This window comes from Bolinopsis microptera, chromosome 6 (assembly GCF_026151205.1).
Source record: "Bolinopsis microptera isolate Bmic1 chromosome 6, MBARI_Bmic_1.0, whole genome shotgun sequence".
Classification (NCBI taxonomy): Eukaryota; Metazoa; Ctenophora; class Tentaculata; order Lobata; family Bolinopsidae; genus Bolinopsis; species Bolinopsis microptera.
The window spans coordinates 15876615-15901525 of NC_087077.1; the positions used below are offsets into that span (position 1 = coordinate 15876615).

Below are 24911 nucleotides of genomic sequence, written 5' to 3' on the forward strand. Positions count from 1 at the left end.
ACCTTATAGCATCAGAAATATATGCTGTTTTTCCTGATCCTGTTTGGGACGATCTCAAATCTCTCCGAGGCCGAGGGTAAATATACCTAGTACATAATGATGAATATTGAATGTTTTGATATGTTCAACTGAACCAATAAAAAAGAACCGTACTGATGAATTAAAAGTGGGCTTGTCTCCAATTCATGAAATCTGTAAGATGTTATTGCAATGGCTCCAATTTGAGAGCATATGTATGATTTTTTGCGGAGATATAAATCGCGCCTATTCAATATTCAAAAAGCAATTCCGCTTTTCTAACAACAAAAATCTGTTTCAGAAGAAAATAAGTTGGACCTGGCAAGTGCAGAGATGAAGAGCATTAAGGATGGGTGGCCTGCCTCAAAGCTTATTGATGGAAACAAAGGAAGCCCTGCACACACTCTCGAACAACCTGAAGATCACGGTTTGTGGATAAGGGTTAATCTGGCGAAGTGCTCCTCTGTCACCAAGGTGATCGTCTATAACAGAGACTCGTCTCAACAACGGATAATTGGAGCTTCACTCTTCATAAAGACAGGAGATGAGTATGTAGCAGATTGCGGTAAGTTCGACAGTGCAAAAGATTCCTACACGTTCGACTGCAGAGGAGACGGAAATAGGATAGAGATAAGTCAGGATGGAAGGGTAGAACATCCGTGGCATTTAGCGGAGATTGAAGTCTACGGCACCTCTGGAAATTCACCTCCGGTCTCACCACCTGTTTGCAAAGGTTGGTATCTATCGTCTTTAATATTCACAAACTCCAACACTAAAGGTACCGGTTAGCACTAGAGTCAAACTTATCTTCTACGTTTCATCATGACTTTAAAACATGGTTCCGTCTGGCGGTCAATGCACAAGAGCTAATAATACCAGTGATATGGCAGTTTATAGTGATTTAACTGACTTTAATTCCACTGATTAACGAATACGGCTCTTTATTTTGCAAGAATGTGAAAATATTCAAAAAAATGCTAGAACATTGGCTAAATTATCATACTCCAATGTTATCATGAGAAAATTGATTGGCAAAAAGGATAGGAAAACCGATCGGGTTCAACTTATAGTAGATATGATTAATATTATGGAGCTTTCCATTTTGCTTTTTCTGCTGTAACAAGATAACATGTATATATTAGGATTTAAAAGAATGTATCAAATCAGGTAAAGTTGGCGTGACAGATCCCAAGAACATAGCTCGTCGCGGAACTGCTGAGCAAATCGATGGAACTTCCCCTGAAGTTGAAGCTTCGAACGCGATCGATGGAAGCAGGTAAATACTAAATGGTATTTTGTAACACTCAGATGTTTGCCAGTTAATTCGACAGATCTAATGTTAATCCGTCCCAGAATTAGCAAACTTCTGTCCACTTGGCTTCCGTGAGCCATGTGGACTCCAATTTAGCCCTCCCTCAATACATATCCTATTTCCTTTTACATCGTGCAACGATGGTACGCGACAAAAAAAGTTTGTACTAGCACTACGTTATACCATTTCACAAAATAATATTTCACAGAGATTCACGGGCAGGAACAATCACGAAAGGAAAAGATGCGTGGTGGCTACTAACACTACCGAGCGAAATCATTATACGTGAGATCAAGGTAAAAATGAACTAAAATAATAAAATAGGTAGGCGATCAATATAAAATTCATATCAATCCCATGTCATAGGCCTGCAAAAGAATTCGCCGCATATATACATCTCACGGCATACGTCCACAAGGTATACAACAGAGAGGGATCTGATTCCAACAGAATAGATGGAGTGACAGTTTGGGTTGGTATTGGTTTGACCGGAGGAGACTACGAACGCGCGGTTAAAGTCCGCACAATTGAATTCGAAGAGGGACAAAATCTTTATATCTTTTCCTATCTATATCAAAAAGGATCGAGCGTTCAGATTCAAGGCGGCAAAGAAATTGTATCACTTATTGAAGTGGAAGTTCATCAAGACTTAAGTGAGTATAATTTTAGAGCCTTTTAAACTGTACACTTTAAAACCCAAACTCTCCCTCTCCCTTTCCCCCTCCCTCTCTCCTTCTCCCCTCTCCAGTCACGCCCTCCCTCCCTCCCTCCCTCTTCAGTCTCCAGTCTCCCATCCCCTCAATCCGTTTAAATAACAACCTTATCTTAGATATCAAACAGCAGAGTGCAGGGAATATATTTATAAATGTATTTGCTATTGAGTATTTGTACACATCACTGATTGGATCAGACTATATTTTTCTCCGGGACTGAGTAGTGAGTATCCCTCGAAATTCGAGGTACAATATTTTTACCCGACATCGTAAATCAATTTTGATAACAATACGATTTAAAGGCTTCGAACGAGATCGATGAAATCAGGTAAATTTTTTTTTGTTGGTAAATACTAAATGAGTAAATGGTATTATTTCTATAAATATTAGACGGTGCCGAGACTATCAAAATATACTTACTTTAGTAATATATATTTCAAACTTTAAAAAATGTATACCTAAATTCCTCACTAAACTGAAACCTCAGCTGGTACATACCTTACTGAAGTCGTCAGAAAGAGAGTCTGACCCGACGGACTCGGCTCGGTCACGTGACGAGGAGGCAGACCCGGAGTCTGTCTGCAGGACTCCCCTTCTCCCCTCCGTTGTGCACACATACTGCATGTACTGTGAGCTGCGGCGGGAGGTATCAGATAAGTGCCATGATCAACTAGTTTAAATATTTAGCATCAATAGTTATAAATCTGGAATGCTATTGATATATCTCGGTTTAGTGTACCAATGAAAATTTTTAAAACGTTTAAAAATTTCCAGGATTTAGTGGCTGACTCGGTTTAGACACACAGCCAGCACAGTGGAGATGGGGGCTGACTTTGCAGACTGGTCGATGTAAAGTATTAAGTAATCATTATTTAATTAACTATTTTCAATTTTAGTATTATGTTTTTATCGCCAAATCCTCCATGTCGCAACCATTCCACCGACCACCACTGCAATCTTGCTTCAAGATGCGATCAAGTCATTCGAAAATCAAACAAATTATTTTCAGACAAAAGAAACGGTGAAGATGACGGCTGACAGGGTGGAGATGACGGCAAATACTGCGAACAGATTTCGATATGGTAATGGACATTTTATTTTGATGTTCATGGAGGCATAAATGACTTTCACTTTCGTGAATTTTTATTAAAAACTTGAGGGATACATAGAAGAAAATATCAATTGATTTACAATTTTTGTAAACAATTGTTTGGAAGCATCTTGGACATTTAAATTTATATTACTATAACGTTTTTACGTAAAGGGATTATTTAATTTCAATATAATTAATTGTTTCGGTCTTCTTTATAGGTGGTTAGAATATTTTTGTCGGGATACAGTGAAGTTTTGGTTAAGAGTATAATTTATCGTAGCATTTTGACTTTGACATACAGATGTTTTGTAAATAAAATATTTTTCGGTAAATGGTCTTTACAAATATTATGTTTATGGTAGGGTCAGTTTGTCAGGGTTTAAATATCACGTGATAATTGGCATCTCATGGGTATTTTAACATGTTTACAGTAGTATTTTGACTATTGGGTCATTTTACGGCTCCCCAAATATCGGCATTAGTTATTTGTATTAGCTATAGAGTACTACACTCTCACATAAAACAAACTAAATTGTTATTGAATTTTCTAAAGCATTTCTTCTTCGACGGCAACAGTTATGTTGAGGTTTTTAAGAACGTAACGGCAACCGTGAGGCTCACGTGATGTGCTGTGACTATCACGTGATGTGACTATCACGTGATGTGACTATCACGTGATGTGACTATCACGTGATGTGACTATCACGTGTTGTGACTATCACGTGATGTGCTGTGACTATCACGTGTTGTGACTATCACGTGATGTGCTGTGACTATCACGTGATGTGCTGTGACTATCACGTGTTGTGACTATCACGTGACGTGTTGTGACTATCACGTGATGTGCTGTGACTATCACGTGTTGTGACTATCACGTGATGTGACTATCACGTGATGTGCTGTGACTATCACGTGATGTGCTGTGACTATCACGTGATGTGACTATCATGTGTTGTGACTATCACGTGATGTGCTGTGACTATCACGTGATGTGTTGTGAATATCACGTGTTGTGTTGTGACTATCACGTGATGTGCTGTAACTATCACGTGATGTGCTGTGACTATCACGTGATGTGACTATCACGTGTTGTGACTATCACGTGACGTGATGTGACTATCACGTGATGTGCTGTTACTATCACGTGTTCTGTCACCTGATGAGGAAAGGCTTGTAATGCTGCTCACTGATCATAGTGTAGATCTCCTCCTGTATCTCGTATATAAACTGCCAGTACCCGCTCTTATGCTCCACGTACGCTTCTGCCATTCGGATCAGATGACGGGAAACCTGCGGATACGAAAGGATAAGTCAAAAAATCAAAACATTTGTGATGTGACAAAATATGAGAGGAATTGGGTGCGAAGATATACTTGATAGATCTTTATCTACTTGCCTGATGAGCCCTCAGAGGGGACGTGACAGTGAGATGGTCCAAATAGCCCTGTTTTATCAGCGGATACAACTCCTCTGGCCGCTTTTCCAGAGTTCTGCACTGTTCTATCAGCAACCAGAGTTTAAGAGGCCCGTAGTCCTTCTGCTTTTCTAGGAACTGATAGATATATGATATAAAGCAAAATAGAAATATATTGAAGAACGAGGTTATTGTTTTCAGCAAGATCATGTAAGTGGCTAATATCACGAACAACAAATATGATCTAAATTGTACATGAGTCATTACATTCAAGTTTCAGCAAATAAATCAGATTGTTGCAACTACGACAATATACCATTCTAAACCACACACCAAGTACCTGTACGAAGAAGGGCAGGACGTACGGACTGTACATGATCTCGTCCAGTTCCAATAACTTGGTCTCAGCCTCCCGGAACCTCATATCTGCATAGTGCGGGGTACGCTTCTGTAAGCACGTGATATCGTATATTCGCTTCTCGCACGTTACCTTCGCAACTTTGCACTGCAATAAAAAGATTCATTGGAACACTTTAAACTTTAATAGGTTACAAATTTTACTTCTCAAATGTTTGAGCTAGCGATAGTTTTTTTTAATAGCGTGGCGGAATAATATTAGATAAACAGGTATGTCTTGTATTTTAACCTGGTTGATGTATCTCGCTAGATTTCGGGTGGATAGGCGGTAACTTTTACTATTTATCTGGGATAAAAGTCCATCAAAATCTTGTTCTTGTTTCAAGTTCTCAACCGTCATAGCTTGCATAATCTCTGCTATGACTTTGTATCTGAAGATTTGTTTACCATCAATAAAAAACATTTATGTAATGTATGAAGTGTTTTGAGTTATGTTGCAAGGGTGCAGGCCGGCTTGAAACCTTGCGGTGTGTACAAATCTAACAGTGCGGCGGCGTCCGGCGGCGGCATGCACCCCTAAAATGTTGACCCCTCTAAAATAACCTTAGCTGGCGTAGTTTGCTTAAATCAGCCTCCTTGTTGATCTTCTTGATGAAATCTTCGTACGTTTTTGCTTGTGTGAAAAACTTTCTGTCCTTCATCGGTGAGCCTGAGAAAAATTCGGAATAATGATTGATTGCAGGAAACAACTACTGGCCGTAAACAGACTCAGGGACAAAAGGATTTCGCGGTTATTTTGGCCAAAAATCGCGATACCGCGAATTAAATTTCGCGGTATATTAAACTATACATAAAATTTGTCGCAAATAATGGGAAAAATCGCGATTCCGTACATGCCGCGATTTCCTTTTGTCGGGGGTGATGCAACGACCATTAATGACCATTAATGACCATTAATGACCATTAATGACCATTAATGACCATTAATGACCATTAATGACAATGTCAGTTTTGCCAAAATTTCAAATACTGACATTAATGGTCATGTTTTTTTCCGCACTTCCTGGAACAAGAAGGACGGACACAAGGACCACTTAGAACCTACCTAAAGTTAACTAACAATAAGTAGACGGTACTTTACGTCTTGGACGGGGATAAAAAGTTAATTTTACAACTTTCTCAAACACTGATATTACCACATATTACAACTAACCCAATTATACCATAACAATTAATGAAGATCGCTATTTAAGCCCTATTTAAGAAAGAGAATTATACCAATGATAACATCATGCATCAAGGTACCGAGCAAGATTTAATTCCGATGAATGTTCTCCCAATCTAAACTTATTATTGAACCATCCTGGGTCTTCACCCAACACTGGGAAGACATATCGTGCTCAATACAGATCGCCACCGCAGGTCTTCTCTCTCCCGATCGAGCATTTCCTTTTCTTTGTGATGCTTTAGATGTCTTAACAGATATAGAAAGCACTTTGCCCTGCACAACCGTGCGCCTTCTTTTTTCATCCTTGCCTGTTATGAGTATACCAGTTATTGTTCCACCAACTTGCAAGTTGCACCTCTTGAGCGTTGCATAGCTCTGGTTCTGCTAAACCTTTACAGACTGGGCGATACAACCCAATACTTGTATCCAAGGCAAGACCAAAAAATCTTTTCCTTCGGCTTTTCGCACCAAAGTTGGTCTTGCCTTGGTTACAATATTTGGTCACGGCAGACCGATAGTCTATCTCTTTCCCCCGATTTCTGACCTTAGTGGAGCTATCAACCAGCTCTTCGTCCTCATAATCAGAAAAATTGTCTTCACTCTCATGGTCTGATTCATCATCTGATTGTTGTTCACTACCATATGAGAGTGGAAATTGGAGACTCCGCCGTCTTTCAGAAATAACATTTCCATTATCACCTGAAAGATACGAACTTCCATAACTAGAAGAGGAAACAAAGAGTTCCTCTCCAATCTTGGATCCTCTTTTTAAGCTTTGGATAAGGTTACTCATCTTGACCGAACCTCCAAAATCAACAGCAATCTTTTTCTCTGGATGTTTGCTCCACTCAGAACGAAAGAGTGTCTTCCCCCGGGTATGAGCGGTTTTATGAACACTTGTACCATATTCAACATCAAGCGTATTCTCCACCTCTAATAGTCGGTTGTAACGACCCATGGCTTCAGGGACTCTTGTAGAGTCGATTTGTGTGCGTCTACCGGAGTGACGTCCAACCCTAATTCGAGCGAAGAGTTGTTCATTATGATCAGACGATAAAAACCACGGTACTACTGGTGCTTTGGGGTGATTACAAATCAAGTCGACAAAATACAAGACAAGTCCGTTAGCTGCGGTTATTAAGTCTTTTAAGCTTTCTCTAGTTATGAAGTTCTCGCTGGTATTGAATTTCTTCGAGTGTTCTCCCCACAGAGTGAAGAACATCTAAAAATTATTCTGATAAAGATAACCGATAACTTCAGTTTTGAAAGTATAACGTGGAATACACAATTTAAGACAAACACATTTCATCGTAACACCAAATTCTAAAAATTTACTCAGCTATTTAACAACAGTGTAACGGAATGATTTTCACGGCAAGGAGAATCGTAAAACTTCAAAAGTTATTTCTAGGGCCCAAAAAAGCCCCACTTTCTGGGGTCCTTTGGGACTTCAAAAAAGTGATCCGAAAAAAAAGTAATCCGAAAAAATAGGGAACCATACACGTACAAAAAAGTACGAAACATGATTTCTCCCCTCAATTAGTCAAGGCTACTGCCAGATATTTCAAAATTTGAGATATCTTATGCATATGACCATTAATGACCATTAATGACCATTAATGACCATTAATGACCATTAATGACCATTAATGACCATTAATGACCATTAATGACCATTAATGACCATTAATGACAATGTCAGTTTCGGAAAAATCCCAAATACTGACATTAATGGTCGTTGCATCACCCCCCTTTTGTCCCTGGTAAACAGTCTCTGCTATACCTATCGGCTGACAAGTTTTCAGGGAAATATCTTGATATTATGAACGGATTGGCTTATTTAAAATCCCCTTTAATGCTTTGTGAGGTTATAGGTGATGTTTATTTTCATCACAACTCAAGTTTTAGATGTTTTTAAAGATTAAAAACAGTAATGCTCATCGATGCCCGTTTGACCAAAAATTGAGGAATAAATGGACATGCCTTTATCCGTCGTTATTTATACAAAATAAATACATTACGTACTATTGTATAGTTGTATTATACATTTGAAATCGTTTATAAAGCTATAAGAAAATATCATGAACCACGGTACAGTATAGTAATTTTCATAGTCAGTTGTAAAACCTCATATTTATTTTTGCCCTGTCAATAAAGCTACTTATTTTGCCAGCCATATTTAACCAAATTCAGTTCACTCAGTTTCTCACACACGATCTGCTGAGGTTTACTACTGCTAATTTTAGAAATCTCATCAGAGTTCTCGTATATCATAGATTTCCCGGGAAACGTCATCCACCCATCCTCAAATGTCTTTTCCTTTGCCATCTTTTTGACCATATCAATATAATGTTTCTCAAATTTGATATCTAATTCTCTTGCAACAAACATTTCACTTTTGTACCCGAAAAACACGATGGAATCATAACCATGGAAGGCAGGAACCCCTAGACTAGAACGGTGGGTGATGTACAGTCTGTAAATGTCCCTGTTGGGAGCAGCGGACATGGCCTCAGCTACACTGTTAGTCGGACAAGTGGACCTCATGTCACAAGTCATAAGACTCCAAATAGAAACCGGGTCTTGGTTAGGGTACAGGGCTATCACTTCGTCCGTCACATTTGGTTCGTCTGACAAGTTTTTAAACATCGGGTTCAGTTTTGTCCTCAAATCAGCCTTGGAAGTAAACGGTGGATTGAGCTCCCAATCACTCTGCCAGTTTTCTTCTGCTAAGTTCGAAACTATTATGGGTAACGGAGAGGACGGAGTAAAATCAGCTGAGCTTAAGTTCCTAGGAGACACAGTCACCACAACTGGATCAATTACAACCAGTCCTACAACCTCCGCTTTCTCACCAAACAGTAAGGGGAATGTAAAGTAACCCGATCCGCTCATAATGTCAAGATATTTCCCTGAAAACCTGTCAGCAGGCAGTTCTAACAGACACTGTTTACGGAAAGCAGCCGCTTCCTGGGTGCAGTCGAGTTGATCAACGATGGTCCTTTGGTGAACATCTCCATCTACGTGAGTAAATCTCATCTCTGGGGCTGGACTCTGTGAAATGACAGCATGATACTTGTTGTTAGCTAGCGGGGAACAAGTTAGAGCCAGCACAGCTGTAGCACCTCCACTCTCACCGATCAGGGTTACCGAGCCAGGGTCTCCACCGAACGCTGATATGTTATCTTGTATCCAATCCAGTGCTGCGATCATATCTCTGATACCATTGTTAGCGTAGACACCCTCGTCCTCGTCCCACAACTCCTTCACTGAACTGAAACCAAGGAAACCTAACCTGTAGTTAATGTTAACAGTTACAGCATCAACCTTGTGAGTCACCTCTGAATCAAAACTGTAACCCGGCGATGTTCCGTGACCAAAAGAAAGTCCTCCTCCATGTATCCATACTAGAACAGGCTTGGAAGCAGTCAAATCTCCAGACCGAACGGTCAAAAACAGACAATCTTCCGCTCCTTCGCCAGACGTTGCCTGGACACATTTAATCTCCGTACTGTCTGTTGCTAGAACCTCATTTTCAGGGTCCTCTTCAAAGTGCCTTACTGGCGGTCTGAACCTCAACATTCCAATAGGAGGATCAGCATAACGGATATTGTGAAACTCATGTGTGAGGATTCCGAGTACTTTCCTGTTACACTGCATCAGCTTTATACCGTATGGAAGTTTCGTTCCTTGCTATGATTCTGTCAAAATATTTGCAATAAGGGTACATTTCAACAGCATAATGATTTATACAAAAGCTCAAAAAAAAAACAACAACTATAAATAAATTCAAAATATTAAATTCAAAAGGATCTAATTTATAACAGACAGATGGATTATGAAAATATCAAGGGAGTTGGACCGAGGATTCTTAAAAAGTACGTGGTGTTCTCGAGAAAATGTTCAAGAACGAACTAACGACCAGATCACGAGAAATCAAATCTCAGCTAATGACTTCACTTATCATTCATCAACATAATCTCGTCCCTGTTAGTACCTTAACATGGTCCACTCCAGTTCTGATGTTCTGATTCAATCAGTGGGGTGGTTTCATGACGTTAGAAGCCTGAAGTCTCTTCACGTTTCGAATTTTTAGAAAGTAACTTAATAACAGTTTAGAATTATTTGGGGATTCATTAAGAGATTGGAGTGAGTAAAAAATGGCCCCAGAGATAATCTGGTAATTAAGATTTCTGAGCTATAAAGTTTTAGTTCTTATCAGGTTATTCGCAGATCCAGACACAGAACCCAACCAGATTTAGAGTTTACTGTAAGATTTATCAGTTATCACAATGATAACGAGGTTGATATTACTGCATTGATATGCTAAGCGGTAATGCATTCCCCACAATAATTCTCTCCCAAAATAATCGACTTAATTTACAAATGATATAATTCAGCTGATAGTTTTAAGAAAATTTAAAAATTACAGCCCAAACCTAATTCATGTGAGAACTGAGAAATGTTTCGAATAAAGATCGCAACCTGAAAAGTGAAAAAGACTCACGTCATATCATTAGTAGTTGTTAATTAACAACCGATATAATCGAACTCAACACTGAAAAATACTACAAGTAAAATCTAAAAAAGAAGACTCACCCATGGAGGCGATGTAAGGTAGGATACAGGAATAAAGATAGTAACTATCTGTTACTTTCAGGATAAGAGGGTAGAGCACATAGTTTGAGAGGACGTCCCCCATCAGCTCGGTAAGAAGTGGAGATAGCCAGATACTCGGTGGAGTGGTAGCCTGGGAGCAGGGGGCTATGTTAAATACAGGGTGTTTCAAAAGTATTGCGAGGATTTACTTTTTGAATACTCCCAAATGATGAAGGATATTTTATTTTCATAAAAAGTTTTATGAAATATCTCCGTTTTATTGAATATCTCCGTTACCAGAAAGATAGCAGTATACGAAGCTCAAATTGTATCAATCATCATGTACAATTGCAGTAGTTGGTGTCCTACTGCAAAGTCACTAGAAAAACTAGACATTTGCCATAGAAAACACCTTAGATCATTACTGAACATTTATTGGCCTCATGGAACAATATCCAATGCAAACTTATACCTAAGATGTAACTCAGTAAAGCTATCAGATCGTGTCCCTAAAGCAAGGTGGAAGCTCCTAGGTCATATCTTGCGTAGTGCTGATGACTCCCCCGCTGCATTAGCGTTAAAGTTTGCTGTCACAACAAACTGTAAAGGGCGCGTCGGTGCGCATCGTAAGAATTTGTTCAAGATTATTGTGAATGATTTGACCCGTAGAGGTTTAAAACTTAACTCTTTGAATGATCTTAATAAGCTTAAGATATTAGCCGATGATAGAGTTGCTTGGAGAAACAAATTTTAACTCTAGCTGTCTTGATCTGTACTGATCACCATTTTAGGATGACTTGATTTCTTTTAGGGGTTTTGAATATTTTAATGGTGTAAACAGTTTCTTAATAAATAAAAAGTTTTGGGTAATCGGTCGTCTGTCACTGATTACCCAAAATCGTGTCGTGACAGTGATATATGCGTTTAGATTGGTCAAAAATCACCATATCTATCTTTTGTCACAAATAATTAGTGTCCGTATCAAAACAAAATGTATAGTGTATACAATAAATGTAAATTTTTATATAATTATAGCTAAATTTATTGTTTGAATATGTTATGTTGTTGGGGTTTTATACTTTTATTGCGTTGATCGAGATCAGAAAAAGACGAATTGCAAGTTTCTTAAAACTAAAGATCTCAAAGTTCAAACAATTCACGATGGCTTCAGGATTCAGACTGTGTTAAGTTTTAACAATTGTAACCAAAAGCAGACCAGTGAACAATACACTCATCCTGCTCCATCCTATAAGCTGATGTATATCCAACAGAGTACACATAAAACACTGTTTTGCTAAGATGCCACACAGTGACCGCGGGACACACCACCAGCTGCATTCCTGCAGTAACTGTAGTTACTGTGATAACTGGAGCGGACACGAAATTGCAGTTCTCAATTTCTATCATCATGAACACATATCCTGGGTTTGAACTGGAGTCCATCCATCTGAGGATCCCGCCGCTGTTCCGTCTCCCGATCCCAACACAGGTTAGAGAGCAAGGAGCTGGACCAGTACCACCATCGTGAGTATCCAGTATTTTCAGTTCGGTTTGCAGGGATGGTACTAAAACCACAGTGATCATCAGCAGAGTTATCATGTTGGAAGAGATCTTACAAGGACTTCACTAAACTTCAAAGTACGATCTAACTGATTGGTGAAGTGATGAATCTTAGAGTTTCCAAACTGTTTAACCAGATGGCCAATAGAGAACGAGATCACAAAGAAGCTTTGCAGGTCCCTAAGACACGCCCAAACAGGACCATCATCAGCAATCAGCATTTTGAAGTTACTCTTTTGTTTTTAATTGACAGACTAATTATTCTTACAGCAGCTGCGCAGAACAATCCATCAAAATGCTTATAGATAATAACAAAGTGTTGTTTTTATTTGTACGTGTGCTTCCTCAATTTGACCATCTGTTGATTATTATATGTTCCTCAGTATCACTTAACGACTAATCAAGTTTTCCGAAAGGGACCAAGATGATATTTAAAATGAGTAAAAGAAATATATTTCATGCCAAGATTGTCTCTGTTAGTGTTATACCACCATGGTCTTCAGGAAAGATAAGAAGTGCTAAGTTGCTTAATCTCATTCCTGGAATCTATACTACAGCCTATTATAGCGATGTATTATATAATATATTACAGCGATGTATCATAGCGATGGTAATACGGCGATAACAGACCCCATTGATTGAGCCTTGGTATTTATACCCTTTATTTATCCTATATTAGAACACGCTGAGTTATTGATAAATTGGGTTAAATAATACAAATAGCAATTTGCTGCTAAGTGGAAAAGAGCGCGACATGCAATCATATCACGGTAGTGTAATTAACAAAAACAATATTGTTTACAGTTAGCTGATTAGCGTTTAATTGCTATCTTGAGTACCATTGTTAATTGTTAACAACGTGTTTTCTTATGAGAATAACAGAACTGCTTTCACACTTGATTTCTTTCATTGTTAATAGTTTCAGGCCGTGGTTGGACCCTTTGGAAATTTGGCTGGAGATATTTTCTTAATACTTGCGCCGGATCAAACTTATAATTAAAATTATATTTTTGATGTTCATCTCAATCTAAGAATTAAAATTGGGCTTTCTGTCTATAATGTCCCTTTTATAACCTTTACTCAATCATGTTACTAGGTTACACCAAAACAAGATGGGAGATCTTCAGAAAATGGCTGGCGAATGGGAATATGCGAGCCAAACCAACTTTGCTGAGTTGCTACAGAAATTTGGGATAGGTTTTTTGAAGAGAAAAGTTGCCCTTGCAGCACAAATAAAAGTTTGCCAAACGATATCATTTGAAGGCAACAACATGAAGGTGTCTGTTGACAGTCCAGTAAAAAGTACCGAGAAAATAATTCCCTTGGACGGAAGCGAGTTTTCAGAGGAAATGTTCGAGAAGACGGTTGTTGCTTCTGCCACCGCAAATGAGGACGGCTCCATTACAGTCAAAGGCAAGGTTTGTGACCAGGAAATGGTAACAGTTAGGAAAATAGACAAGGCGGGCCAGATGTTGCTTATCACTTCTATTGGAGGGGTGAGGTGTGTTCGTGTCTTTTCCAGGAAATAATTTACTATTGTTAGAGTGATTGTTAATAATGTGTCACGGGACTTTGTGAGGAATCGAAATTCGAAATAAAATGTATTCTTACAGTTACATTTATTAGAGAAATTTTACCTCGGGTAATTTACTATATTTAATATTTCATCATGTATAATATGTTAAAATCTTAGTTTTTTTGGTTTAAAGAAATCAGGGTTTTACTGTTCCAAACAGCGGCATCAACGTGCATTTGATTATAGTTCGATCTAAAGTTCCAAGTTTGACTGCAATGGCAGTGTTTCATACTATTTGAGATCCTACTATTAACAAAAGATACACTAGCGCGAGCGGCTGGCTAAATGAGCGGCCTAGTAGTCTCATTCTCATTCGTTCGTAGGCCTACCTGAACTACAATGTAGGAGCCGGGTGTAGCTGCTACATCAAGATTCAGGCTCCTGGCATGTAAGAACTGATAACTTGTATGATAGATCAGTTTCAGGCTGTTTTGGGCGAAATCAGAAATTAAGAAAATGTCTCCATTTTGAGGTATCATTATTATATAATCGTGAGCTTCGAATATTTATGATACAAGTCACTTTAGTCACAAGGGTGAAGTGTCAAGAAATTATCTGATATCGATGGCGCGGCCGGCGCCACTGGACATCCGGAGACGCGCGCAGCACCACAAGAATGTCTTTGCGCGTTCCATACAGTCTACTGTATGTTTTGAGTACAATAGCTTGAGCCCGTGACCAATGTAATCTGCTAGCACAATGAGGCCAGATTCCAGAAACCCAAATAGTATCATGTCAACAGACACGTGGGTGATCAGACAAATGGTACACAGAGTACACAGAGTACATGATTACAGCAACAAAAGTACATTCGCCATAAGTGCTGTGAGTAAGTTGAGACCTTTTTGCGCAGGTCTAGGATACATTATAGAGGAAACTAGGATACGTCACGGTTATTGAAAGAATGAGCATGTATATCGACTAATTGTACTGCACATTTAATAGTGTAACCAGTGGACAGAACATCACGTTTATGCCTACTTCAATCTCTAGAAAGTAGAAGTCAAGTAGTGTCGAGTTTCAGGGGTGAGACAGATTATCAAATTGGGTGATGTAGAAAGCACAGTCTCTACCAACACTGTATATAAGGTCTTATTACTTAATATATTATGTGTGGTACATTAATTTATTTATTGTGTATTACTTTAAACATCAGCTATAATTTATTTATTTATTACCACCCAATTTAATTCCTGGATTTGACAGTTGACATTACAGCTTGACTTGCATAATCTCTTATCGCTTTGGATATCTATTTGCGACACAGAGCCATTGATTTGGTATATCATGTTCTGAATGTATTAATAGCCGCAAATCAGCCGACGATATGTTAAAATCAAAGAAAAAGCTAATTATTTGTAATACTTGTAAATATTCATTCTCTCTGGATCAATGAGATAAGTCATAAGTATCTGCTATGCATGATGAAGCAAGTCGTTTAAACAAATGTGCTGTTTAATCAAACTGATATACGGTTAAAGTTCAGCTGAGAGATGAGTACACTGAACTGTGTCTGTGGTTCATATGTAAATTTAGGTTTCATTTTTGAAAGGTTTAAGGACTAAGGTGGTTACGAAACACTCTGTCACAAGATTATAAAGTGATAACAAGTCTTCTTTAGTTGCAGTTGCCACATTATCCTATACTATACATACATGATCCGATGTACAGTGACTTCGTTAAAAAGGGGCACTCTTAAATAGTGACTATCTTCGAGCATTTTCTACAATGCTATGCTATCGCTACCGCGCTGTTGTAATATGGTATTTAGAGATATCTTTTAGGATATCTTAGTTTTAGTATAACGTTTACGGGACGTAGAATTTAGTATGTGTTTCCGGGTATATATTAACCAATGTTTTTATATGTTCGTATTTGGGAGTTACACATTTTGAGTGTAAGTCGGTTGGCTGGCAGAACTACTGTCAGACTAACTGTCTGTAACGAGCCGTCCGCTCACTTTGCACCTGACTAACAGCCAGACCTGTGGTTGGTCCTCGCGGACACAGGGTGACTGCTAGTGGAGTGCTCATTGGCGAGACGGCGTGTCACGTGGTACAAGCAGATGCGTTGTGCCGTCACGCAGTGTGGCGTGACGAAGTTTTGAGAGTATACCCGGAGAGCCGGATGTGGAGAGCTCACTTCTTAGTTGCCCCTTAATCATTTTAAGGGATTCAAATTGACGGTAGCCAGTCTTACTGAGCACTACCATTTGTGATTAGTCACGTCAATTGATTGGAGCGAACACTTGGAAGTTTTTATCTGTTGACGTTCACTTTGTATTACTTTTCCTTTATATTTAATTAGATCCTTTTTAGTTACTCGTTTCATTTCTACTATTCGGTACGCCCTGCCGTTCGTGCTACGTGACTAGAGCTTGACTAGCATACACTAAATACCAAGAGAACTCCGTTTTCTATATCTGGAGGCCACGGTGGGCCCTCCGAGGGAGGAGCGTAGATATAACACTAGGAGACCTGAGGAGCGGAGACAACCCGACCGTTTGGGGTACGAGAAAGTTAGTGTGGTCAAGGATCTCTTGAGGTATTTGAGCCAGTAGAAGACGGGAAGAAGCCCTGACAGGGAGTACACTTACTTTGGAATCTAGTCTCAGTACAGTAATATCTTACGCACTTAGCTAGAACTTTCCATTTAGTACTTAGCAGTGATTTAGTACCTTACTTAGGTATAACACGTGTATCTTTCAGAACAGTACTGATAGGGATATTAGGATCTTTACTCGCAACACGACTCGCTCAGGGCTGCTTTAGTGGCGGAAACGTAGAAACTTTCGAATTTATTTTGACTTCTTTGTTTGCTTGTCAAGGACGTTTTAGAGATTCCGATACATCTCTATCTAATGATGAAGACTCAACACCAAAGACTCTACAACTTGGTGCAAGAGGGAAGTATTTGAAGGTTTTGGAAAGTTTTAAATTTGTGGAAGTCAATTTCAGTTTTAACTTTAGGATTTTGAGGACTTAAATTTAATGCACAGGGTTAGGGCCGTGTATTTTATTTTGAGACTTGACTTATTTTTAAGTTTTGGACTTTTGATGCGTGGGAGCATTAAAATTTAAATTTTGAATAGGGCGATTATTTTATTGTTTTAAAATATTCGAAAAAAAATTTTTGGGTAGAGATGTTGTAATATGGTATTTAGAGATATCTTTTAGGATATCTTAGTTTTAGTATAACGTTTACGGGACGTAGAATTTAGTATGTGTTTCCGGGTATATATTAACCCCCGTTTTTATATGTTCGTATTTGGGAGTTACACATTTTGAGTGTAAGTCGGTTGGCTGGCAGAACTACTGTCAGACTAACTGTCTGTAACGAGCCGTCCGCTCACTTTGCACCTGACTAACAGCCAGACCTGTGGTTGGTCCTCGCGGACACAGGGTGACTGCTAGTGGAGTGCTCATTGGCGAGACGGCGTGTCACGTGGTACAAGCAGATGCGTTGTGCCGTCACGCAGTGTGGCGTGACGAAGTTTTGAGAGTATACCCGGAGAGCCGGATGTGGAGAGCTCACTTCTTAGTTGCCCCTTAATCATTTTAAGGGATTCAAATTGACGGTAGCCAGTCTTACTGAGCACTACCATTTGTGATTAGTCACGTCAATTGATTGGAGCGAACACTTGGAAGTTTTTATCTGTTGACGTTTACTTTGTATTACTTTTCCTTTATATTTAATTAGATCCTTTTTAGTTACTCGTTTCATTTCTACTATTCGGTACGCCCTGCCGTTCGTGCTACGTGACTAGAGCTTGACTAGCATACACTAAATACCAAGAGAACTCCGTTTTCTATAGCGCAATTTCACTGTCATTTACAAAACAAAAATATCACCGCGCATTCTTCAGACCCTGTGTCGCTGTTCTAAATTTATGTCAAGAGATAAGAGTTATTTAGAAATTCTTAATAGTAGTACTATTCAAATTTGCTAATAGCGTAATCATATTTTATACATTTTTCATATTTTATACATTGTGTGCATATATTTATATTTGATTGTAATTAAAGATTTTAAGGCGTTAGTGCCGAGTAATGCCTCTGGGCAGTGCTCCTCAATCAATCAATCATAGTAAGAAATTAAGTGTAACCCATACAAAGTAATATATATTGAGGTAAATCAGAAGTCACATCCAGGATTATACAATATACATGTATGTTCAACGTTTCAGGTATAACATGTCAAAACGGTTCACTCGCAACCATAGGAACAACAACACAAAAACTACCAAAACAACAACTAACCTGTAAAATAACTACAGCAGCACTCTTCAAGAACTTCTTCTCCTCGTTGCCATGACAACAACTCCCCTCCAGACAACACGGCTCCACCTCATTCTGATCAATGTACTCCTTAAACTTGAACTGCTGGTCAGAGAGAAGACTACCAGTCTCCCGGATTGTCTTGAAGTGGGAGTTTAGTTTTATCATGAAATCTTGGGAGAGGAGCGTTGTAAAGTCCACCTGGGAGGAAACAGTTGGTGTGAGAGCTTTTCGTTTAGAAGTGAAACAAATTCAGCAAATACCTGGTTATGTACTGGAGAATGCAAAGAGTTAAAAGTAATCGGATATCAATAAACGTAACGTCTATACCATTATTATAATGGCTTACATCTAAAATTGTTATAGATGAGTGATCTGTGATAAGTAGGTAACCAATATATACATATATTGGCGACGAAATATAAAAACAGTTCAGAGTTAAGGATCTGACGTCTGTTTTGGGAAGTAGAGAATACTATTTGCTCTGAATGTTCTACAGCTAGTTATTAAAGTTTGTGATGTTTCCAGGATCATGACAGCTTCTGTGTTCATTTCCACGGAAAAGTTGGACTATTCTCCTCGTGATTTAAAGGGTTTTTATCTTCTTTCTTCTATTTGTAGGGTACTTCAGGTTTGTTTATATAATCTATCTTCATTTTCAGAGAGAGATATCGTATAGTGCATAACCGTACCGGATGTAGAATGTAAAATACAAAATAATATGGTTACCATGTAGTTGTGGTAACATACATAGCTCGCAAATCTATGCCTTAGATACCGGCCACATTTTATGGATGGTAACAGTGGAAACCAGATTATACTAGTGTTCATCTTAAAAAGTTCGGATGATGCTATTTGTTGATGAATCTATTTCTCGTTGTAAATTTCAAGGGTTCATTCGAAGCATGCCAAGATAATTCTAGGTTCTGAGGTTTGAACCTGCAATTATCTTAGAGTCTTGGCTTAACGTTATTGTAACAGTGATTTTATTGTAAATATGTTGACTTTATTATGGCAAAGAGAAATCTTGATAAAATAAGACTGCGAGTAAAAAACTGTATTGTCTCGATAATAAAGTAATGCCCAACAAATATCCAAATAAATCACCTTCATGTTGAACAGTAAATGCCATACTTCACGGAGCAAAGAGTTAACCACCATATAAGGCTGGAATTTATCAAATATTAGTACCCAAAAGCGAAATTGCAATAGCTATGTGTCAACGCTTTGTACTTTAACTCCTTGGACAGGAATCTTTAAAGCCTTTGGAAAATTGAACATTACAGAAACAAATAGCATTCTGAGGGTTTAAATTTATGTTCATAGTAACTGACCAAAAAACAGCCAAATAACTGGTCACGATGGAATCGTGGTCATCACAAGAAGTCTTACGTTAACATGTTTACAAACCCATGCCAATAAGGTTGTCACAACATTTCTTGCCCTACATTCCTACCCCGGCCCTACCTAGGTTGAGCGTTATAAAGTGTGCACTTTGCAACCTTTTCATTATTCTTCGCGTTATTTCTCTAAATCTTACTTGAGCTAATAACACCAATTACTTTACTTAGTATTTTCAGAATTATTTCTATAGTTCCATCACTGAGAGATTCTGAAATTTTATGATTTTTTTTAAAGAAGTCCCATTTTAATATAATATATATCTGTTGCCATTTTACTTACACCGCCATCTCGAATTTGTTTTCCGATAGCGCCAAACAATATTTCTTTCAGTACCAAATTTATGATATTTGAAGAAACAATTTTTTAAATGTGTTCAATTTAATTTTTTCTTCAGTTATCATAAATTTGGTACTAAATGTTTTGTCCCATCAAGCTGATCACGAATCACGATCATGTACAAATTATTTCAAAATAACAGATGCTTTCGAAGTTGTATGCATTTTAATCCTGAAATCGGTAATTTTGTGGATTTTTATACACGAATATTTCAAAAAGTTGAGGCCGGATTTCACACCTTAAAAACTCAGAATTCCGAGAAATCCATCTGTAAAATCAGCCATCTTAGGGGGGCGCCAAATCGTCGTTTGACTGTGGGATAATTTTGAAAAACCTAACTAAAGTACTAGCAAAACTCCAAGTCCAACTTTTTTGGTGCATGTCCCCTTAACCTCGTAAATCCTCCCATTCCTATGGTATCACGTGATTAATGATTTTATCTTTGTCAAGATTATTCTATTCTACATTTTATATGCTCATTTTTATCTTCATTACGAATATTCAATTTTCTAGATTTATTGGCAACATTTAAATATCTTCATCGAGAGTATACTTAATTTTATCTGAAAAATTCTATTTTCGTCAAAAATACTCTATATTCTTCATTTTATCTGCAACAAGTAATATCAACCGTCGTCGCCTCTAAAATTAAACTTCAACTTTTTGAAATTCCTCACAACAGCTGAAACTACTAATAAAAAACTTTGACAATGCAGGACTACTAATAACTTATTATGATATTTAAGCACTCGATGTTTAGGTATCTCACAAGTAACCATTTTACCATATTATCAATGTTAGCTGAGACTAGTCTAAAGATGAAGCCAGTTCTCCTTGGAATACTATCCCTACTCCAGTTTGTCTCTACTACCGAGGACTCAACCGCCGACCAACGCCGATTTAACGCCCTGAAGTTTGGTTACAGTGTTCCGGACTATATCATCTACAAGCCGAGCATGGGACCTCTGCAGAATGCTTTCTCAGTTTGCTCGTGGGTTAGAGGTATTAGATCTAGTAGTAACCCGAGTTGGCTATCCTACGCAGTGAGCAGTGGCAGTTCCGATGAGATCCTGATATCAAGTAATGGAAATTATAACATTATATTCGGCAGCGGTTGGAGTTTGAAAAGAAAGATTAGCTCAGTCCCATTAGGGACTTGGTACCATTACTGTGGAACCTGGAGCATATCATCCCGAACACATAGAGTGTACCTCAATGGACAGCTTATTGGAAGCAGATCAACACCCTCAGGACGTAAACTCGGTACTAACGGTTATCTTGTAATCGGAAACGATCAGGACAGTTATGGTGGAACGTTGACCCAGGACGCAATATTTGGAGGGGAGCTTTATAAGCTCAACTTATTCTCCAAGGAACTGAGTAGCGCTGAAGTCCAAGAGATGGCAAAAGACAAGTGCACTGAAATAGAGGAGACGTATGGGGTGGTTAGAAGTATAAAGTGGGAACAAATACTGCTGAAGGCTAGGAACGGCGACGTTACTGAGATCGAAAGTGGGTGTGTAGAATCAATCCGAGCCAAAGAGGAAAAAGCATGTAAATCTGATCTGGAGGACAAAGAACGGCAGATGAACACAACCCTAGCAGAGCTTGAGGAGACTAAATCTGATCTGGAGGACAAAGAACAGCAGATGAACACAACCCTAGCAGAACTTGAGAAAAAAAAACAGCAGATGAACACAACCTTAGCAGAGCTTGAGCAGATAAAATCTGATCTGAAGAGTAAAGAACAGCAGCTAAACAGGACGGAGGCACAAAAACAGGTAACCCTACAAGAACTAGACGCCACAACTCAGGATCTGAACAGTACCTCTGCAGCTCTAAACCAAACTCTGACAGAACTTCAACAAGTTAAAGAGTTACTGGAAAACACTACCGGCCATACTAACACGACTGTGACCAGTCATTGGGATCTGCTCTATTCCGAGGAGTACTTCGGAGGGATCTTTACTGCAGAAAAACTTGAAGTTCTTCGCAAAAGCGTGGCTAAGCTAGGTAATTTTATTGTGTGTTTTTGTTACGCTCAATGTATATTTAACGTATATTTATTGGTCTATGAATTGTAGTTAATAAGATTACAATCTAGTTGTACTCATCAAGTTGTTTGTGTTAAATGTGTTGAATTAAATGTAAATATGTGAATTTTGCGTCATAATATACAACTGCATTTTATCGAATTTGCCATCGGGATTCACACTATCAACAAAACCAACATTTCAGAGTACTTTCAGGGCATCAGAATAACAGACAGACTCATCAAGTTTTTCAAGATGTTCCATGACGGTGAAGAAGATCAGTGCTCGGATGAAAAACTTTAAACAGGTGTGTGATATGAATAGTTTACTAAAGTATTGATGCTTTCATGGTTTATGAATATTCATTTTAACGTGACGTATCGAAAACAATATTAATTTTAAGTTAAGAAGGTATCCCACCAAGTATTGTCCTTACTAAACTACAAACGTGTACTTCTAGTTAATAATGTATCCAAAGTAAAGATCAAACTATCATCCTTCAGATCGAAAGACAGAAGAGCGGACGATTGGATAAACTGGAGGTGCTCAAACTTATTGGAAATTGAAGTAGCCTGTAGCTGGCTGCTGGATATATAATGTATAATAATGGACATATAATAGTATGTATATTCTATTGTATTGTTATATTGTTTTTTAATAACTTATTTTTGCGAAGCTGTGTTTTTAAATGATAGATAATCAATTACAATTCAGCCATTTCGGTTGTAACATGTCTCAATCTTAAACTATCATCCCCTTTGATTTTACAAACAGCTTTCCTGGTTTGTAAATTTGCTTTATGGTTATTAAATCAGTTTATTTACGGTTACTGTTAGTTGTGTACAAGTTTAACAATGGTGCAAAAGAGATAGATTCGATTTTACTGTCCAACATATTGTGTATTAATTGTTAAAGCTGACGTTATGATGTACCAAATTGCGTTTAAAAGCATTAACATTGCAATTAACGCTTAATTAAACTGGATCTGTCACATATCACGATAAGTTGAAACTGTACTGTGCCCCCGCCCCCCTCCCCCCTTCTAACCCATAACTTTGAACAAATATGCAAGTCAAAATTTCTAAGGTTTCAAATTAAAATATTAAAATATCGCAGATATGATAATATGTTTTTATGTTTGCACCTTTTAAAAAACCTCTCTAGTCACTTTTTAAAGGCTACTTTTATGAAATGTATCAGTAACCCCCCCCCCCCACTGTTTGGAGGACACAATGCCCCCAATCATCTACCCAAACCCACTGTATCCTTGTATGTAAGAATGCATTCATTTAAACTCTTATATACCATATTGGAGACCTTGCACATTGTGGAATTTTGCAACCTTTTCCCACTTTTGGTCCATGCTTTACAACCTATCCTATCTAACCTCAGAGAATAGTGTACAGTTTAAAAAGGTGATTCTTTATTTGAGGTGGATGAGAAAATGGTTCTACCGAACTAGTAACCATAGTAACCATAGTAACCATAGTCTCCATAGTAACCATAGTAACCATAGTAACCAGACAAATGGTAAACTCACCTCGTTGAGTTTGCGTTGAGTAAGATAGACGATCTGCCAGGAGAGACTGGTAGCTATGTCACTTACTTTCTGGGTCTTGGTAACCATCGGAGGGGAGAACCAGGAGAACACAAAGTCTCGCAGGGATAATGATATCACCTGATGGAAACTTTGTATAAATGAGTCTGTTTGTATCCCTCCCATATGGACAATAGATATTGAGAAGTTTCTGATGTCAAAGCGGCTCTTTAAACTGAGGCAATAATATTTAAAATTATTCATGTACGTATAAAATAAGCTATAGGGGAAAGAGCTTGTTTTCTTTATTGTGGCAGGTTTGTACATAGTCAGAAACTTTTAAAACTATCGCACATCCGGCTCATCAATACTATTCGGTATTCCTGACTTTAACTTAACATTCAAATTTAATTAATCTCACAAATTACACATCTTGTAATCGCTGGATCTACTAAAATTGTACCGTACTTCAGTGATAAGGGAGTCTACTTTCTGTGTGGTGACAGGGGAGTTAGTGGCAGGGAGGTTTGTGGGAGGGTATTTTCCTGATAACAAACACTTCCGGGCTGAAAAATAATAGTTTTAATGTGGGAGAATATACTTGGATGGGATTACTAAAATTCTACGTACAGAGGTTTTAATTAGCTTTAAATGGCAGGGGAGAGAACATTTGTTAAATGTAACTTAATCAAGACACAGAAAGAAACATGCCAGGTCGGAAGGACCCGGCGTGTTTCCCCTAAAACAAGGCTGTGGTTGCAATGATAAAATTTCCAATTTTGATAGCAGTTAGATTCTTCTGGAACTCGATATTTTAGCACACAGCATAATGATAAGATGATGTACTCTACTGTTTCTACACGAATTTAATTAACAGTGTTAGAATTATCAACTGCTAGACAATGAAACAGTGCCATTATGCCATATATAATTCGATATGCTGACATGGCATGGCGTCAAGTCTGTAATTTCATCAAAACCAGAAAAAGTAAAGTACTTGAAAATTTCTAAGATGTCAACCTGGTATTGCATGCTTCTTGTTTCGTACAAGAACCAGTCTCACATAGAACACGGATATTACTAGAAGCACCAGTGAGAAAGTTCTGGCAAACAGCTGAGGAGTTTGGACGCAAGATGCTACAAAGCAGGCTACTCCGCTGCTAAGCAGTAGATCGATGTCCATGAGCAGTTCAGTTCAGGCAAGGGATTCTAAAACATTTAACATCCTGAGAGTCATGTTCCATCCGGACATCCGAAAGAGAAGTCTTCGACATAGTGTGTCAGGTCATGCTAAGAAAGAAAGTTTATGGATTCTTCATGCGGATCAAAAACATACGAAGGGTTAACTTTTCTGAAAGTCCTATCTCTGGAACATTCTGTGTCCCTTAATACTATCACTTCCTACCATTACTTTGCGGCGTTGCAAACTATACACACATCTTTTCCCGAGAGTT

General features: G+C 38.3%; 3 protein-coding genes across 4 annotated transcripts; 2 read left to right on the plus strand and 1 right to left on the minus strand.

Annotated features, from left to right (window-relative positions):
- The first annotated feature begins 13 nt into the window (after positions 1–13).
- Positions 14–3603, plus strand: LOC134817153 (uncharacterized). The gene is made up of 6 exons (XM_063826283.1): positions 14–76; positions 320–751; positions 1186–1294; positions 1539–1626; positions 1749–2904; positions 3053–3603. The coding sequence occupies exons 1-5, from the start codon at positions 22–24 to the stop codon at positions 2007–2009; spliced, it is 945 nt and encodes a 314-aa protein (XP_063682353.1). The 5' UTR covers positions 14–21; the 3' UTR covers positions 2010–2904; positions 3053–3603.
- On the minus strand, positions 2527–24743 carry LOC134817438 (sorting nexin-25-like). Its single transcript, XM_063826579.1, has 11 exons — positions 24478–24743; positions 23926–24023; positions 23461–23598; positions 18130–18348; positions 10735–10885; positions 5511–5616; positions 5197–5338; positions 4891–5055; positions 4533–4688; positions 4293–4426; positions 2527–2677 (listed from the first exon to the last, which is right to left on the minus strand). Exons 1-11 carry the CDS (start codon positions 24638–24640, stop codon positions 2527–2529), a joined length of 1623 nt encoding a protein of 540 aa, XP_063682649.1. The 5' UTR covers positions 24641–24743.
- On the plus strand, positions 20687–22568 carry LOC134817097 (uncharacterized). Of its 2 annotated transcripts, none has more exons than XM_063826203.1 (3): positions 20687–21900; positions 22126–22227; positions 22424–22568. In XM_063826203.1, the coding sequence occupies exons 1-2, from the start codon at positions 20706–20708 to the stop codon at positions 22221–22223; spliced, it is 1293 nt and encodes a 430-aa protein (XP_063682273.1). In that variant the 5' UTR covers positions 20687–20705; the 3' UTR covers positions 22224–22227; positions 22424–22568. The 2 variants fall into 2 exon arrangements, with proteins under 2 accessions (XP_063682273.1, XP_063682274.1); XM_063826204.1 differs by having other exon boundaries at positions 22137–22227.
- Positions 24744–24911: the final 168 nt, after the last annotated feature.